General features: G+C 40.9%; 2 protein-coding genes and 2 long non-coding RNA genes across 4 annotated transcripts; 3 read left to right on the forward strand and 1 right to left on the reverse strand.

Annotated features, from left to right (window-relative positions):
• Positions 1-2217: 2217 nt before the first annotated feature.
• Positions 2218-4534, forward strand: LOC135345301 (signal peptide, CUB and EGF-like domain-containing protein 2). Its single transcript, XM_064542734.1, has 8 exons — positions 2218-2419; positions 2593-2838; positions 2893-3251; positions 3311-3466; positions 3519-3641; positions 4042-4185; positions 4265-4362; positions 4424-4534. The coding sequence occupies exons 4-8, from the start codon at positions 3385-3387 to the stop codon at positions 4442-4444; spliced, it is 468 nt and encodes a 155-aa protein (XP_064398804.1). The 5' UTR covers positions 2218-2419; positions 2593-2838; positions 2893-3251; positions 3311-3384; the 3' UTR covers positions 4445-4534.
• Positions 4535-4602: 68 nt separating this feature from the next.
• On the forward strand, positions 4603-6017 carry LOC135345334 (uncharacterized). Its single transcript, XR_010397706.1, has 3 exons — positions 4603-4744; positions 4813-5021; positions 5859-6017. It is a non-coding gene; the product is annotated as an uncharacterized LOC135345334 (long non-coding RNA).
• A 900-nt stretch (positions 6018-6917) lies between these two features.
• LOC135345192 (plexin-A2-like) lies at positions 6918-15276 on the reverse strand. The gene is made up of 24 exons (XM_064542560.1): positions 14161-15276; positions 13925-14110; positions 13454-13600; positions 13157-13390; positions 12827-13104; positions 12626-12731; positions 12446-12571; positions 12294-12392; positions 12006-12111; positions 11714-11902; positions 11157-11553; positions 10786-11068; positions 10516-10737; positions 10311-10463; positions 10012-10265; positions 9696-9745; positions 9495-9587; positions 9362-9445; positions 8813-9030; positions 8523-8635; positions 8180-8345; positions 7943-8085; positions 7607-7764; positions 6918-7295 (listed from the first exon to the last, which is right to left on the reverse strand). Exons 1-24 carry the CDS (start codon positions 15133-15135, stop codon positions 7183-7185), a joined length of 4893 nt encoding a protein of 1630 aa, XP_064398630.1. The 5' UTR covers positions 15136-15276; the 3' UTR covers positions 6918-7182.
• A 243-nt stretch (positions 15277-15519) lies between these two features.
• On the forward strand, positions 15520-18247 carry LOC135345311 (uncharacterized). The gene is made up of 7 exons (XR_010397678.1): positions 15520-15975; positions 16030-16163; positions 16227-17649; positions 17702-17770; positions 17832-17914; positions 17971-18035; positions 18083-18247. It is a non-coding gene; the product is annotated as an uncharacterized LOC135345311 (long non-coding RNA).
• The last annotated feature ends 241 nt before the right edge of the window (positions 18248-18488 follow it).

Consider the following 18488-nt stretch of genomic DNA (forward strand, 5'->3'; position numbering starts at 1 on the left):
CAGTGGAACTACAGTCACAGGACTTGCATGTGTAGGTCAATTGCTGGTCCAATACTTGAGAGATGTTGCTCCCAACGTTCACCTGAAGGGGACAATAACACGATTTAGCTATATACAGTTTTAAAAGTCACTCACTTGTATGATGGCTGGTTTTCCCCTCCTGGCAGCTCCACGGGGCCGTACAGATGATTTCACTCCCTCTTAAGCTACCGGGTGTCGTAGTACACTCCTCCCCTCCCACTGTCACTCCTATCTCACTGGTCTCTACTGAGTCGAGATTATCACCCTGGATACACACATGGTAACAATATAGTCAGTATACTAGCTAATAATACATACCACAATGCATATGAGCGTCTCTGTGCCACTGGTGACCTCTAGAGAACTATCTAATTTACGTGATTGGACGCTGATGTGGAGGCGTGCTTGCATGTGTGGTGAGTGGGACATCATCAAACAGTAGGGCATAGTCCAATGGGGTCAGTAAGGTCGTTGTCAGGAGTCAAGCATGTGATGGTGGTATTGTCCATAACACTGCAGTTGCTCCTCTGTACAGTGCATCATGTATATAGTAATACTGTATATATTTTTGAGCACAACGCCTTGAATAAGCCACAAGTAGCTGCAAAAATTTAATTCAGCAATTTGTGACCATCCAAAATTACTCGCTATAGGGTAGCTTACCAGGGGAGCCCCCATTGGCTGGTGGTAGACCTCCAAAACAATGAGTTGTACCACGTCCAAATTCACTCCAATAAAGGTCAGTGTGATGCTTCCACTATAGGAATGGTGTTGTTAGGAAACACGGCAGTCACATTAGGATAACTGAAGATCACTCCTGGATTGCTGACTCTGGCTGCATCAATGGACACCACCACCAATGCAGTGGAGGTGCATGAGGTTTGATGCTGAGATTCTGCACAAAATCTCTTGAGACTGGATAGACCTGCTGGGAAGAAAAGTTTGGTACTCGTTTTAGACCACAAGAAAATCTTCCTCAATGTTACTTGTCTATGAATGTTATTAAAGGATTTTTGTCCCTAACTAAAGAAACTGTTTTACCAACTCAGCAGTGCTGTTACAAGAATGGGTAAGTCAATAATAATTATACATAAGTGATTGCAAGTATATTGTAAGCTACCTCAGGTCTATTATATAAACCATTCAGAATTTGTGAATCTGGAGACAACAAATGTGCAAACCATAGACTAACTGATAATTATGATCTATGAATAATTATTATCCAAGAAATATAATTATAGCGCTTTAGTGACAAATCGTAATGAAGGATATGCTGGAACATGGCTACTCCAGCACCCTATCAGAGAACGTGAGGCTTATGAAAGAGAATTTACCGACCGCCTTCATCCATACAGTGATAAAACATTCAGAGATGCATGCTGTAATGAAGGACAGAAAAATGACTGCAACATATTCTTTAACCAAAGAGGCATCGTTACAGATGACGGTTATCTGTCTCCAGCTTTAGGTTAGCCCACACATTTATAACATGCGCTTTTGCACAAATGTCAGATGCGACATATACGTAGCCATTTGCACAAGTGCATGCATACATGATTCTTAATTGGTTAGTACAGCTTTTCTGAAGTGTAACAAACATAATTATGATTTGAGGCCAGTTTATTATCATGCAGCTATAATTATTAAAATTAATTGTACAGCTGTTGGTAATGGAGACCCGCACTACCGGCCATTTGATTTTAAAGGAAATCGTCATCATTTTCAAGGTGTAGGACACTTCATCATTCTAAATCTTGTTTCTTCAAGCCAAAGTGCATCAGAATTTTCTATTCATGGGCATTTATGTCAACTTGGTTCGAGAGGTGTTACCTGGCTTTTGGAAACTTAAATATTGCTTTTGAAGTAAGTGTATAATACTACTGTGACTGAATACAATTCCCTTGTACCAAACATGTGCATTGTTTTCATATCATATGCCACTCTATCTATCTTAACTGAAACTATCTTACTAATAATTCGATTGATGCAGTTGGGAAGACTTCCAGGATTCCAAATGTGGCAAACAAGGCCAAATGAAACAAACTTAACACAATTATTAGAAGACCAACCAACTTGGAAAAGTCCTGATGGAGATGTAGAGTTAGTCAGATTGCGTCGACATGGCGGGAGAGATACAGTCGTGGCATGCTTTTTTGAGTATGGTATAAAACCCCCCATGGTATAAAAATAACCGTTAACGTTGGTCAATTGAAAAGAAGATATCGATACAATAACTACAAAGTTTGGGTTCCCTTAACCTACGCTGGTAGAGCTTCAGGACTTCTAGGGAACTTAGATGGAAATGATACAAACGATTATTTCGAAAGGGGTCAAGAAACCAATCCACTTCCACACTACTATTCAGACAGGGAATTGTACAATAACCACTGGTTGACATGTAAGTTAGTGTATTCATGTATATACCTGTTTTCATGCAATTGCTATATATAATTCCCTCTGATATTTATACTGGGGCTGTATGTTATTTTTCTATGTATTGTACAGCTATTGACCAATAAGATCAATTAGTGGTGACGTACGTAAGTGTGGTATAAAACCTTCATTTTTCAGGGAATTTATCTGCTGGAGAAAGCCTCTTTTCCCATCATTTACAATGTCCTGATAAATCTCTAAAGAAGCATCAGGCATCATATGCTCCGATTACACCAGACCAACTGAACTTTACCGATGAGCAAAAGAGGATCTGTGAAGGCAATCTACAATGTGTGTTTGATTTAGCTGTTTCTGGGGAAAAAGAAGTTGCTTTAGCAACGCTAACTCATGAAAAATAAGCGAATTCATCAATTGAGATCCTAGGTATACATATATGCTTGCCTGTATTTAATTGCAATATTACTTGTTTTCATACAGATAACTACCCACCAAATATCACAGCTGAGTCCACTTTCAGCGTTACAGTTAGCCAAGAATCAGTTCTCTATCTTAGTGTGAATGACTCAAGAGATAATTTCACCTTAAGTGTACTGGGAGACATACCAACAACTTCTGTACTTGAAGAATTGTCAAGGGGAGAGTTTGTATTTCGCTGGACACTATACAAAAGATAACTTACAACCCCCTAATCTTTCTTGCAAATGATAGCCGAGGAGCTGCTTCACTGTACGCACCCCGAGTTGAAATTTGCAACTGTTTCAATGATGGGAATTGTACCCTTGATGGAATTCTGAGTGATAATGCAACAGCAGTACTAACCTGCCTTTGTACACAAGGTTAATTGGCTTGCTAGGAAATAGATTATAGCTATAATTATTCAAAGTCCGTTATGCAGCATTTGGTGAGAGGTTCTGTGAAGAAGATCGCAATGGGTGCTCAGAGATCCAGTGCTTCGAGGGGGTGGAGTGTATGGACGTTCCTGCTCCTGGAGTGGGGGCGGTGTGTGGAGCATGTTCGCCAGGCTACACTGGAGACGCACTCAAGTGTTATGGTGAATTGAGATAAATCGTATTACTTTGTCTATAATAATAATGAGCGTGCAGATATTGATGAGTGCTTCCTAAATCAAACTCTCTGTGACCACAATTGCACAAACACTGATGGAGGGTATCTTTGCTCCTGTTTTAATGGCTATCAGCTAATTAAGGAAACAAGGGAATGTGAAGGTGATTACTAGATTCCAATCAAATTATGGTATGCACAATAATTATGTTCTAAAGTCCTAAGGTCATTGTTGTACACTCCATGCATGCTTGTGGGATTTTATACTTGTAATCAAGGCCCGATTAATGTACGTGTTATGAACAAACCACCTTTGAATTATATAATATGCTTCTCACCAATACATGTTCGTCCATCAGTTGTAAGCATGTAACCAGTTGTGCATGAACAGGAAAACGATCCATTAGAGTTGATACACTCTTGTACACACAGATTCAACTGGCATTCATTAGTATCTATAAAAGTGTATGTAAACAAACAGCTATAGCTATATAGAATGCCATGCAGTAACTCTATATTAGTTGTGGTCTGACTATCTGTATCATGTCGAGTTATCCCTACCAGATATTGATGAATGTTGGCTAGCTGTGCGGGAATCAAATGACCTTTGTGAGAACTATCTAAACACAGAGTGCGTTAACAACGAGGGTTCATTTAAGTGTGTTTGTGTCCGTGGATACACAGCAAACTCAAATGGAATTTGTGAGCGTAAGTATTACTCTAGTTAATTTGCAATGACATGCATCACTGCATGACACTGAATTATGGCATATCATCCATATTGAAGTTGATAATGAACTCCCTCCGATGATCAGTGTGATCAGACCACAGAAAAGTATTGAGAATAGTGTGAACTTCACATCACCTATGCTGGTTTCAGAAAATGTGAGTATTTTATCCAGAGGTCTGGTTCATCATGCAAGCATGTGTTTTTATTTGTAAACAGTTCAGTCCAGAACGCCGATAAAAATTTAGGGAAGCAACTGCAGCTGCTGTCAATAGTTACTGTGGGCTTACAACATGTGATCTTCTTCTCTCATCTGGAGAAACTCAAATGCAAGTCATGATTGCATATTATACCTTTTTATGCCAAGAATAATTACCGATTGTTTTGTGCAGATTGACAAGACTAACAATTAAAGCAGCTAATGTAGCCATACCTTCTTCGTTGATTTATCAAGACATCAATGGACAGCTTTTGTTCACCTTCTATGTACAAGTTGGTGATGCCTTCCTATCAAAAGAATATCTTAAGCCAGCAGTACAGGTAAATGTTATTGTTCATTGGCTAATACACCAAGCTTAAGCCTCTAATATAAAATTCCTATAACACAGCAAGCTGAAGAACTCTATCGAGATGCTGGGTTGCTCCAAGCGCTGCCTCTCCTCACAACACAACCCCCTTTATCTTCAGATCCTGTCACCACACCTAGATCTACAACCTTGATCAAGACGATTTTAGAAGATACTCAAATAATCGCCATAGCAGCTGGAGCTGGTGGACCAGCGCTCGTAATCATGACAGTACTACTCAGTCTCTTATGGTATCTATAATTGTGCTGTATGTGTTGCTGCATGATACCATACAAATTAGTTAAGGGATTAGAAACAAAAGTACGAATCTCCACTTACCTTGCAATTCAATCGATTAAGCAAGCCAAGCTGTACTGAGAACCGTGGCTTGCGAGGTAGCTAAGCTGGTGCCTATTTCTACACACCGTGCAGAATAAACCACTATAGAAAAATGTGCTCATCCATCCCTCAGAGGAAGTAGGCGTGGGAACAAGGCTAAATGCATATTCAATAGCCTCCTTCGCAGCCTCTCCTTTTTCTGTTCTTTGTCACACAGGTAAGAATTGGAGGAACAAAGAAAGAAAGAACAAACCCTCTTAGACGGTTCGTTCTTTCGTTCTTTCTTTCTTTGTTCCTCCACTTTTTACCGTATTGACTTGTGTGACAAAGAATAGAAAAAGGAGAGGCTGCGAAGGAGACTACATTTTCAAGGCCGTATAGCAAGCGGTCAGGCTGATCAGGTTTTGGGCTGACTAGAGGGTTGATGTCTCATGTAAGATGGATCCATAAAGAATGAATAATTACAGAGTCCCACCTATGCATTAATTACATGCAGTGTTTGCAGTGATGCACTTTTTAGAGCTAAGTAGGTAATGGTAGTCATTATTGAAAATTGCATAATGGTTTCCTCTTGGTAATGGTCGTCAATATTGTAATTGATTTAGTAGTTAACCTGCAAAAAACTTGCTTGCTACATATACGGCCTTGATTTGGGCAACTAATTATTCTTACCCTGTTTATTTATACCTCATACAGTCTGAAAATTGATAAAGAACCTTATGTCTGATTATATGGTTGTACTTATACAGCTACTGCAAGTATAAATATCGAAACCAAAGAAAAGGGCAACATCAAGTCAACCTGATTGAAGTAACAGATCGTGTTAATGTAGAGTTGAAAAAGGTGAACATAATTGTGAAGAAATTGCAGAGGTTACATTATCTCTGGTCAAATTGATGTGAACATTAATTAATAGGCTAAAAATTGCTGATTTTCAGTAATATGCGACTGATGGAAAACATACATTAAGCGTATAATTATTTTCGTTCTGTTACAGTACATTTACTATAGATCTTATAGCTGCCTCATAATTATACCTGTGCACAATTATACTCTTCTTATAATATTCTCTCACTCTCACTGCAGCTATTAATGCATGACATTGACTGTGTGTGCATATATAATTATATTGACCTTTCTATAGACCGTTCTATTCTCAGACTTGAGCAGCTGTCACACACACACACACACACACACACACACACACACACACACACACACACACACACAAACACACTACCGTATACCTCGCTTGCGCATGCGCACCGAGGCATAATAAACACAGCAATGTGCTCTTTTTGTACAGTTCTTTGATTTACTAAAACTGTCATACTCATGTTAAGGCAGTGCTTGGTAGCTAGGCCTTGGTGGAATTTGCTATAGCATATTTTTAGGAAAAAATAGGCACAAACGAATGTTTCAAAGCAAAAGACTGTCTGCATAATTATAATTATGGAGTCCACTTGCAGTCCTGGGCGATTGACTGATCTGGAATGACTGTGAGCTGCTCCTTGCAGCAGAAACACTGTTAAGAGAATAGCCCATTCAATGATGACTCATAGATTGATTAGTCTAGCCTTGAATTTGAAAGACATTAATTCCCGTGGGAGATTGTAGATCTATCTCCAGAAATGAGCTCAAACATTCATTATCCATAGAATACGAAATATTTAACTATACACGCATGCATGTGTAGTTTATAGGAACATTTACACCAACAAAAGTACGTACTGATTGCTGTTGCAGTGTATTATTGATACGATATCTATTATCTTCTGTTTGTCTATTATATACTGACATAATTATGCTTGTTATTTTGAAACACTTATAATTATGATCACTATTATATATGTACTTAAAAATATGGCAGACATTAAAAGGAAAACAACAATTGCAGAATATAAGCTACGCGATAACAGGTATATGTTGTAAATAAGTAAATTGTACCCCAAAATTCACAATATGCAGCTGGAGTTGTATTACAGTTATAATTAAATTTTATGCTATAACTGTTACTATAATACTGTACATGCAGAGGACGGCCATTACCTCATAACTAATTTTATTGCATAGTTATAAATTGTATGATGCTCCGCTGTTCTTAATTGTTAGAGGATAACTTGACGGAGGGTCGACATAGCGATGAGCGTCTTTGTGATCAGTAAGTACGGGTTCATCGTCACATTCTGCAGTAAAAATGAACTATTACATGGGTCCAAATATTAGATGATGACATAATAATGACATGTTTAAACGTACTATATAAGACTCCGGTTTAATGATACTTATGCATGGGCATATCATACAGCTACTATAGTATATATATAGCGGTACTCTGAAACAGAAAACGTACAGTATTTTTTGCTACATAGTGCTACTGTACAAGTAACATGTATTAACAGTAAGACCTACGACAAAACAAGGGTCAAACTAATACCTTAGTACTATAATACAACCATTACAAGACCGATCATTAAAGCTAATTTTATACACTTACTGAGCTGCTCTGTTTCTTGAATAGTATTCAGTAGCACCATACCGAGCTCAGTGTAGCCAGAAATGGATGTCAGTAGCCTTTCCACAGTGGTGGACAATTGTAAGAAGGTTGGCCTCTCCTTTGAATCTTTCTTCCAACACCGACGCATCAATTCAGAGCTTTGAGGATAAGGGGATGTACAGTTGGGCCAAAACAATACTAAAACCCCCAATTAAGGAGAATGCAGCCAGTTCTAGTCTATCTGCAGGCCCCCACAACCAACAACAAAGCACAAGGGGATTTGCTTAAATAATAGTATTTGCAACTGATACTAATCAACTCAGAGAGTACACTCACATCTCAGTGGCACAGGCTGCATTGAGAGGTCTCTCTAGTCTCCGTCCTTCTCCTAGCAGCTTGATGAGGGAGTGTGGGTCCATGGCAGGGTAGGGAGTCCGTCCTGCATTGAAGATCTCCCACACAGTCACACCGTATGACCACTGGGCACATGGACAAGAAGGAACAATTAATATCGCTAGTTGCAATACCTGAGGGGTATTGTGACCTTAGGTCTACCATACTGCTCTGACTCACCACATCAGTTTTCTCTGTGAAGATAGCATCATTGAGACTCTCCAAGGCCATCCATTTGTAGGGCAGCTTCACATTGGCTCGGTCGTTCTGTCTGAAGTAGCCACTAGCATAGACGTCCTCAGCCAGACCAAAGTCCCCCACCCTGATACCCCCTCCCGAGTCCAGCCTATTGTAATGTACAAGATGAAACCACACTGAGACAATCATGTACACTAGTGATGCTGTTTACACTATCAATGCCCATGGATACATAATTATAGTAATGACTCATCTATAATATATATGGCTATAATTATATGTATTCACAATGACTACTCGTACACACTGTCGATGGTCCACTCACATGCAGTTTCTGGCTGCAAGGTCGCGATGAACAAACTTCTGCTCGGCCAAGTAGGCCATTCCTAGTGCTATCTGGCGACACATCTTTAGTAGCAGTTTCCTTACTTCCAGAATCTGTGTAGAAAATGGCAACATCTTCCTACAGAATCTCATGCACCAATCACATATCTCCTAATGAGACTATTATTATCACCATTACAAAATAGTAAACTTCATATATAAAAATTTGCAACAACGAAAATAACGTGCTGCATGCATGTATATACACACATATAGACCTCTACCACACACCTGATCAATCTCACAGTCTTCGTCCAACTCAAGGCTGCTCCTTTCTTTTTTGAGATAGCTAATGAGGCTGCCGTTGGCCATATATGGCATCACTATGGCAACACCGGGGCCAGCATCAAGACATACCCCAATCAGGGACATGACGTGAGGATGGTCAAAGTCTTGCATCTTGTTCACCTCACACACCATGCTCTGAACATCCGACAACGAGAACAGACCTGTAGGGTAGACAATGATTAACTAACTCTGGACCAGAGGAGGTTCAACACGAGTACCTTGATTATATAGGCAAAAATTGAGTTAATTAGTCACATGCAACAATGACTTTAACATTGAATTTTGCACGTGACCAAGCTGAATCGAGGTACTCGTATTGTACCTACTCTGACTCTGGACTCATTAGAAATGTTGCATGTTATATAATTGCAGAAATGGTAATCTTTACAGGGGGCAGGAAATTTGAATTACCCATATATAATATTAATACACAGATAATTAGTGCATGGCTGACAACAGACTAAGTGTATCAAGTTATGACATAATGTTAACCTTTTAGTGTCTTCACGGCCACCCCCTGCATAGGAACTTTGTTCCAGTCTGTCAGGACTCCCTTATACACAACGCCAAATTCACCTGTATAGTGATATTCCATAAATTAATTGTAATGCACATCTTTCTTTACCTTGTCCAATTGCAGTACTGGAGAGCTTCAATATGGAGGCTGGTATTTTGAATGAGTCTGGGATGGACTCGGCAATCTCAACAAGTTCTGATTCTGTATATAATTATAAGTCAGTGAATATAGTATATAGACTGCATTCAAGCGGCCGGGAATCGAGGCTAAGACTGCATGCATGGATGTATAAAAATCATAGAAACTTACTAACGAGTGCAGTATTGCCATCCACAGGTAATATTTCCTCCTGTGTTCTCCTGTAACAATATATGACAGCTGGACTATAAGTATTATACAGTTTAACGGGTATATTATTTCGAGGGTATATACTTTCGCGGAATGACCCGTTAGAAACAGTCATTGCTACTATATGCTATAGCTAATAGAAGGTTTTCGCGGATTTAATTTTCATGGAATAGATGCATTGATAAATTCGTGGGTACAAATGTTTGCAGTAGATGCTTGATCAGCGAAAACCACGAACATTTATACCCTCGAAATATACCTGCCATACGGTAATTACCTATTAGCCACGAGCTCCATCATCTGTTCATGCATAGCAATAGACACGGTCTTCTTTCTCGAGTTCAGACAAAAACAGACAAAAATGATCAGCACTACACACACTACCACTACAGCCCCCCCCAAAACACTCGGGATGATGACCTCCAGGGGAACTGCTGCTTCAAGAACCTCCACCGTAGGAATCTCCACCACAAGAACTATGTAGGTCAGTCGCTGGTCCAATACTTGAGCGATGTTGCTCCCAACGTTCACCTAAATAGCACAGTAACACAGTTAAGTTATATAGTTTTACTCAACTCGTATAATAGCTGGGTTTTCCTCTCCTGGGGTCTCCAAGGGGGCAGTACAGATAAATTCGCTCCCTCTTGAATTACTGGGTGTCTTGACACACTCCTCCCCTCCCACGATCACTTGTATCTCCCTGGTCTCCACTGAGTCGAGATTATCACCCTGGATACACACACGGTAACAGTATGGTCAGTATACAGGATAAAACGTATACCACAATGCGTATGAGAGTCGCTGTACCACTGGTGACCTCTTGCGAACCCTCCAGCCGAAAATTGGAGGGATCTGATTGGACGCTGATGGGAAGGCTTGCGTGTGTGGTGAGTGGGACATCATCAAACATCAGGACATAGTCCAATGGGGTCAGTGAGGTTGTTGTTAGATTAGGAGTTGAGCATATGATGGTGGTATTGTCCACAATACTGCAGGTGCTCCTCTGTAGGAGAGTAAGTACATTATGTAATACAAAAAAGTCGAAAATTACATGGTGTTGTTCGGTAGTTGCTGGAGGAGCCCCCATCGGCTGGTAGACCTCCAACACAGGCTGTTGTACCACGTCCAAGTTCACTCCAGTGAAGGTCAGTGTAATGCCTCCACTAGGAATGGTGTTGCTAGGAAACACAGCAGTCACATTAGGGTTGTTACGATAACTGAAGACCACTCCTGGATTGCTGACTCTAGCTGCATCAATGGACACTACCACCAATGCAGCGGAGGTGAGGTTTGCTGCTGAGGTCCTGCAACGAATCTCTTGAGACTCGATAGATCTGCAGAGAAAAGTTTGAGCACCAGCTATTTAATAGTCACCTACGATGAGGAAATATATACAGTTATTTAATATAGCCATGCACTTACAATATATTGCAGACGTAGTTTGACCCGCTGACCTCTAGAGAGACTCTAGTATTCTCCTGATTACCCACGTTCAGTCCAGTTCCATTTACAATCACTTTGGTTCCCCCGGCCATGGGTCCAAAGGTCGGAGTCACACTGCTGACAGTAGGATCCACTGCAGTGAAGGAGCCAGCGTGTACAATAGCTACTCTAGAGCCAATGGTCAGAGAGAATTCTTTAGACCCTTTTGTCATAAAATTGGTGGTCTCACAGACAAACTGCTGCCATGGTATATAACCAGTGATGAGGGGAGTGCAGGCCACGCCTCCTAATGTAAGGGTTGAGTTCTGAACATCGACAAAAGTTCCTCCGAAGTCAATGACCCTTATAGTGATTGCTGTACCACCCTCAACTGGTCCTGTGCATGTATAGGTTTATACTTGCTGCATTGAGTATAAATTATTCCAAACTAGTCAGTCAGAAAAGACACTACTTTAATACCCTATAAGTATGTAATCAGAACATTCATAGCTTCAATACTATAGTGACAAGAGAAGTGCTATTTCACTAGATTTTACCTGACACTGGAATGAATGAGTTGATGACAGGGGCAGGACAATTGTCCCCCTCAGTAATGAAAGTATTGGAGCACTCTTGCATCACCTCACAACTACCCCCACACCATCCACATGCGAACTCTGACCCCATTCTGACTGCAATACATTCTGAACATCCACTGGCTAAATCACGACAATCATACAGCGTCACTGTGTGTGTGTGGGGGGAACAGAAATACCGCAAACACTAATCATATTTGTTACAATCTGGAAATGTTAATCCAAATGGTTGACAAATTAATTATAATGGCACCTGAAATTTGTTGCATGGTGTTGTTCAGTATGTGGTTGACGTCATTTCCCGTCCAGATTACCATGACAACCACAGGAGAACTGCCGACTCCAGCAGAAAGTGTGAGCTGTACACAGAAATCGTCCAGTATATACAAGTCAATCAGGCATGTGTACAATATATACAGTAAAACATGCTCCATTAGATGTAAGCGACACATACCACAGTAATGTGTAAACGTATTCATATACTAGTACAATCACAAGCTAAGTAAACATCCTGCATAATATTATTGTTAGCAACACTCACTTGTCCACTGCCCACTGTACACAGGATAGAGCTCTCGTTCTCATACTGAGCTGTCAGACTAACTCCATTCACAACACAATAGTACTCAAAGCCATCCGTCTAATGGAGAGGGAAGCCATTAAACAATGAGGTATGGACGTCATGTGACTTACGGGGGCGATGAGGTGCCTGGTGGCCAATCGAAGATCCTGAGCCACCCTTACTGGTTGAGTGTACTCACCAGAGGGGGGCGTGTCCAATAGTGAGCATACGGCAGTGAAGTCATTGCCTCCAGACACCTGCATGTATAGAGAATTTATGGAGTCACAAGTCTCCGTGGTTACTGAGCTCACCTGTAGGAAGTGAGATGCATTTCTGCAAAGAGCCGATGATCCACTGCACTTCTTGTTGAGGTTACACCATCCACAAGGACTGTTCAGCCCCAGGCAATCCTTACAGCTGTAGAACATATACAGGGAAGCCATTTTTGAAAAACCAAAGCATGAATTAAATGATAATCATGTGTAGGTGTTCTGAAATTGAATATAGCATACCTTTCCACTGCTGAGCACCTGTAGATGGTAAGTGCTTGGTTGGTGATATCAAATGGCTCATTGAACAAAGAGCTCTGAAAGCCCAGGTTGATGATTGCAATCACTCCAGGGTAGTCAACAAGTCCTTCAATATCACAACTGAACACTGTTCCTGGGGTGACCTCAACAGCTGGTACTATGATGGGTGGGAAACGTTCTTCACTGTCTTCCAGATGACAAGAGAAGCTCTCTCCAGGCAGGAGATTAGGCAGGCCGGGGGAAGTCAGGGTCACTGTGAACTGTGAGGTTAGATTATGATGTCAAACACAACTATACACATCAGTGCCTTACCTCATTAGTAAGAATTGCAGGGTCAAGTGCAAGTTGCATAGGGTCCACAGTAGCAACAGTAACACAGTTGGTATTGTCCTGTGTCCATCTACTGGAGAGACTAGAGTTCTGACACTGCGTCTGACGAGAGCACTTGTTCTCCACCACACACCACCCACACAGTGGGTTAAGATCATTGGTACAACTGGTACAGTCTGTACGCTGGGAACACTCCTCTATGGGTACTTGGAACACCTGCATGCAATAATGATGGTAAGGGTAAGGGTAAACTATGCATGCAAGCATTAATTCACTCACTGAGTCTGAAGTGACTGCTGTGATGTAGTTCAGTCCCTCCTGCCATGACAAATGATATACCGGTACCGGTACCATTACATTATATCTCACTCGCTGACTATAGAAATAGTTATAAGTGTCCAGGGTCAATGTTCCACTGACATCATACTGTGGAGATAAACAAGGCCATTATGTATACACACTACGGGGGCGTTTCTAGAAATTGAAGCGGGGGATGTTCAAGGGTATACTGGTGAGCAACGGGGCAGACATTTTTTACTCCCACATTAACAGAGAGAAGTGTTACTGCAGTACATTACCAACTGATGCGCACGCTCAATATTAAGCGTGGTCATGACTACTCTAGTAACACGAGCCAATGTAGTTTGCATTATAGAATTCGATCAGTATTATTATGTTAGCAAAGCTCCCTGTTAGACACGCCACTGCACTACAGTGTATATATAGCTGACTCAACCATGTAGCACTTACTCCTAATATCCAATAATTATGAGTTGCAACAAAAACAAATGAAAACTGCTCCACCTTCACAGCTACTGAAGCAACAGGGGCAAGGCTGACTCCAAAATTGATACGAACTGGTGCTATTAGGTCAATACCACCATTTGGGGCGAGAAGGCCGACTGGACTGGGTGTGTCACATCTGTCCACAGTTATCTGGAAAAATGATTATGTTAGAAGTATAATAGACCAGAATGCAATCTAACCTGAGGCTGAGACAGGGGGGTAGAGCAGTTATCTGAGCCTGTTCTCCATGCTAAGCCAATTTCTTCTCCAACAGTGCGTGACACAATACAAGAATTATATTTAGCGTCCATAGCTTCATTGACAGCAGTGATATTGACCACACAAATAGAGTTAGTAGTGTTATAGCAAATAGTTACCACAGCAGTGGGTCCAGATATCCCACTGAAGTCTTCTACTAGTGACACTCCACACACATGTGTCTTTTCATTGATCGTTTGAAAGCCACAATTGATTCCCAGTTCATACAAAGCAGTCACTCCACAGGTACTTGGGCCTCCACAATCAGGCAGGTTGCAAACACGTAACAGTCTTATAGCTCGTGCAGTAGCAGGTTGATAGTCGACAACAACATAGTAGGCAAATCCACCACTCACAAAACCACCAAATGCATAGAATTGTCGTCTAAAGTCACTAATTCCAAAAACCAGTTCATTGCGTGTGCCAGATGGATTGTTGTTGGACGATCTATTAAAATCATCTCCAAATTGCTGCAGTACCATTCTCTGTCCTCCTGCAACAGTCAATACTGATTCTCCAGTGTAGAAAGTGTCTCCTGACGTAAAGATAGCTGCTCCTAAATAGTCAGGATCTGCTATAGCATTACTGACACTCTTGATAGGACCAGTACTGAGGTTGCTTGCATTGTACACAGAGCAAGAGTGATTTACTAAACACACCACTACCATCCTCCCAGTAGAGCTCATGGCCAGTCCTCTAGTGATAACAGTAGCTCCTAGATCAACTCTCTCCTCTTGTATTAGCTGTGCATTCAGTCTATACAAGTAGTTGTCTGCAGCAAGGAATGCTTGCCCAGTAGAGTCCACTTGCAATCCTGGGACATTAGTAGGGGTATCAAATGAGAATGATTGAGATTGAGAATAAGCTGCTCCTTGCAGCAGAAACAGCCTGAGGGCAAAGAGAGCTACTATAAACATATCTTTTTCTTTAGCACTGAACAATGAAGCTGCTCTTATTATACTAGATCTAGCATAGCCATTCTTATCATAGACTCTAGAGAATAATTATACAGACTGTGAAAGCTCTAGACTAGAGCTGTCACAGTCTGTAGAATTGTTCTACCCATGCACAGGAATGTCAGACAGAAAGTAGCAGCCCCTCCCTCTTAATATTATTTTGTGGCCAGTATAGTTATGCATCGGTGCGCATGCGCAAGCAAGGTAGACGTATGCGTGCGTAGCCTCGATTCAAGAATCGGCCTGGAATCGAGGCTATGCAGTGCATAGCCTCGATCCCAGGCCGATCAGTCTCTAATTGAACGCTAGGTCGCCTCCTCGGCCTGGTATTGATTGTATCTGGGCGTGTATCTGGGCATGTGCTGTGGTTGCTGTGGTTGCTCAGGTATTCGCTAAAAAAGAGCGAATACCTGAGCAAGGTGGAGAGAATAGAACACTAATAGTGTATGTAAGCATACTTACTCCATAAAATCACCATTAAATCACAAAGAACTCCGTGTCATAGGTCTATTCTTTGCAAGTTTAGTTTGTCATAGATATAGGCTTAGCTAGCTAGAGTGTGAGGAGCTGTCTTGTGCGAAGGAAGAAGGAGCATCACTCTTGTGAAAGAACAGACCTAGGTTCTCAAGTTTCTGCTATCAGTGGCTACCTTTGATTGACTACACAATTTAATACAAGCGCTTGATGATTGCCAGATACACTTGCATTGGTAGAGTCTATCCTCAGACTCTGGCCATCGATCTCTTGTATACTATGCTCAGGGGTGTCCACAAGTGGCTGGGCCTGGGATGTATTGTCAAGGTGAGCGATATAAATCAATAATACCCTTTCATCATTGGAAATTGTACACTATAGCCTATAGCCCAATCCTTGGTATCTGGATCAAGATATGACATTACGGCACTGGCACTGGTGTTGTGTTAGCCTCCTTCACCGGCCTTCAAGGAAGTGCGGCCTGGGATCGTGGCTAGTTTGTGTGGACCATCACTGTGAGTTACAAAATGTATAGTGGAATGGTGAATTTAAGTTCATGAATACTAATTTGTATACAGGAGCAAAATGGAACCTTCCCCTCCAACCCCCGTCGTACTCCTCCTAGCTTATGGGTGTGAACTCATTGAAAGAGGATGCCCCAGTGCCACTCGTGTCCTTCCCAAGGGTCCGATCTTATAGAACTACCTGCACTAAAACTACTGACGTGGAATGGCTCTTTCAACACTTGTGGTTACTATCCTGACCAGTGACGTCAGGATTCTACTGTCTCTTGATGCACTGTGAACACACAATCTTTGTTATGCCACCTGAAGGCTTAGCAGGCATATCCAACGCAGTATTTATTAAGTCTTTCTGGAAGCTCTTGTTTGAGATCTTCGCTTCTAAACATCTGCATTTATTATGGGCGCAGTACTGCTGTGCACAGTATTAATTTCTAGTGTCATTATATCATTATATCGCTGTATTTTTAGCCAACTGTGATAAACTGAAGATTTTACAGTACATAGCTGATACTTACCAGTTTCCGGTCACGCCCAGATACAATCAATACCAGGCCGAGGAGGCGACCTAGCGTTCAATTAGAGACGGGGTGTTAATCAACACACTAAATTTTATTGGTGAATGTCAGTGTGTGTTAATGAGCACCCCAGTGTTCACTAACACACGAAGTGGGTTAACAGAACACACCAACTAAGTAGTGTGTAACGTAACACACACACTTCACGTAAAGGAACACACTGATACCCTAGGCCCAACTGTAATTCATACACACTATGCTTTTTACACCACTGTACAGGCAAAACAGCCCAGAGATTATGTCACAATTATAAAACTTATAATCGATAACAACAAATATCTACGCAACAAACTTTTATGGATAACCATTAAACAAAAACATATTAAAGGTTTCAAGTTACTATAGCAGTTAATCTTGTGAGTAAACCACAGCCAGCTGCACCTGCACAGAGAATTATATGAGTATGAGTACAGTGGTGTAATAATACTACATTTCAATGCTGCTATAACAAATGGGAGCCAGCTAAGAGAAAATCAGTTCATATAATATTATATATAGCTTGGTCCAGTGTATAAAATTGACAATGGGGGCTTGAGAGAATTTGCATACTGAATAGATCAACTTTTTAACTTATCTTTAGTATATCCTGCTGTTCTCTTGGCTCTCAGAGCAGCTAGCCTGGAAAGACTACTGCTGCATTCTCTGTCTCATCTTGTGCCATGTGGCCACTGGCTCTGGATCACATGATCAATTTTCCTGCTATCTAATTATAGAACAGATAGACTAATTATAGAATGCGCATGCGCAGCAGTGCAGTTGCCGTAGCAATCTTCAGAGCAGCTGCTTTTCTTTTTGATCAAGTCCACGTACCAAGTCTAGTCCTGATCCTTTGAGAAGTCTTTAGACCCCTACTGTTCTATGCATTCAGAGCTCAAGGGGAAGAGAAGTTTTCAAGTCATAAAGTAAGAGTGAACTTATTAATTGCAATTATGGTAAATAACTGTGCTCATGTAGAAACAAACGGGCATTAAGTTGAAGGTCAATTTCCAGCCACTCTAAAGCTGTTGTGATGCTACTGTTTAGGTGAGTTTTTAAATTGTAAAGATGTTAATCTTCTATAGATAATAATTTTTATAATTATGAGGTTTTTGTCAAGTTAAGTCCCTTCACACCGTGCTGTTCTTTGCTCTAAAGGAGAGCAGAAGTATCAAGTCATCAGCACAAAAGGTAAGAATGAACTAGTGATTAATTAATTACAGCCATGTCTTGTTTTATGTACATAGAAAAAAGGTCCGTCATAAAGTTGGACGTCAATCACTCTGAAGCTGATTGTAACGCTGCTGTTTAGGTGAGAAATTGATTCTGTTATTCAGGAATAATAATTTTCTATTATAGGTGGAGCGCTGTTAATGTTGTCAAATCTTTGCGAGGGAGCAGAAATCAAACATGCAGAGGGTACCAAACGATGTAACTATTTTGTACACTTTCTTAGATAGATTAGTCATAGGATGTTTTACTTCGTTCACTGTTAATCATTTAATTTGAAGTATGCTGTATCAATGCAATGTCTCTTATTGCTATGACAATGTGATGTACTTGTAACACTTATATGCATGTCATGTGAGCACATTACCTATACAGTGCATGCTATGTAAACACTTATATGCATGTCATGTGAGCACACTACCACCAGTGTTGATTAACACACTCCAGAGTGTGTGTTGATCAACACATCTCAGTGTGTTAAACTTAAACAGTGCAACGAGCACACTAAATGCGTGTTAATTAACACACCATTTTT

The sequence above is a fragment of the Halichondria panicea genome, chromosome 12 (assembly GCF_963675165.1).
Source record: "Halichondria panicea chromosome 12, odHalPani1.1, whole genome shotgun sequence".
In the NCBI taxonomy this organism is placed as follows: Eukaryota; Metazoa; Porifera; class Demospongiae; order Suberitida; family Halichondriidae; genus Halichondria; species Halichondria panicea.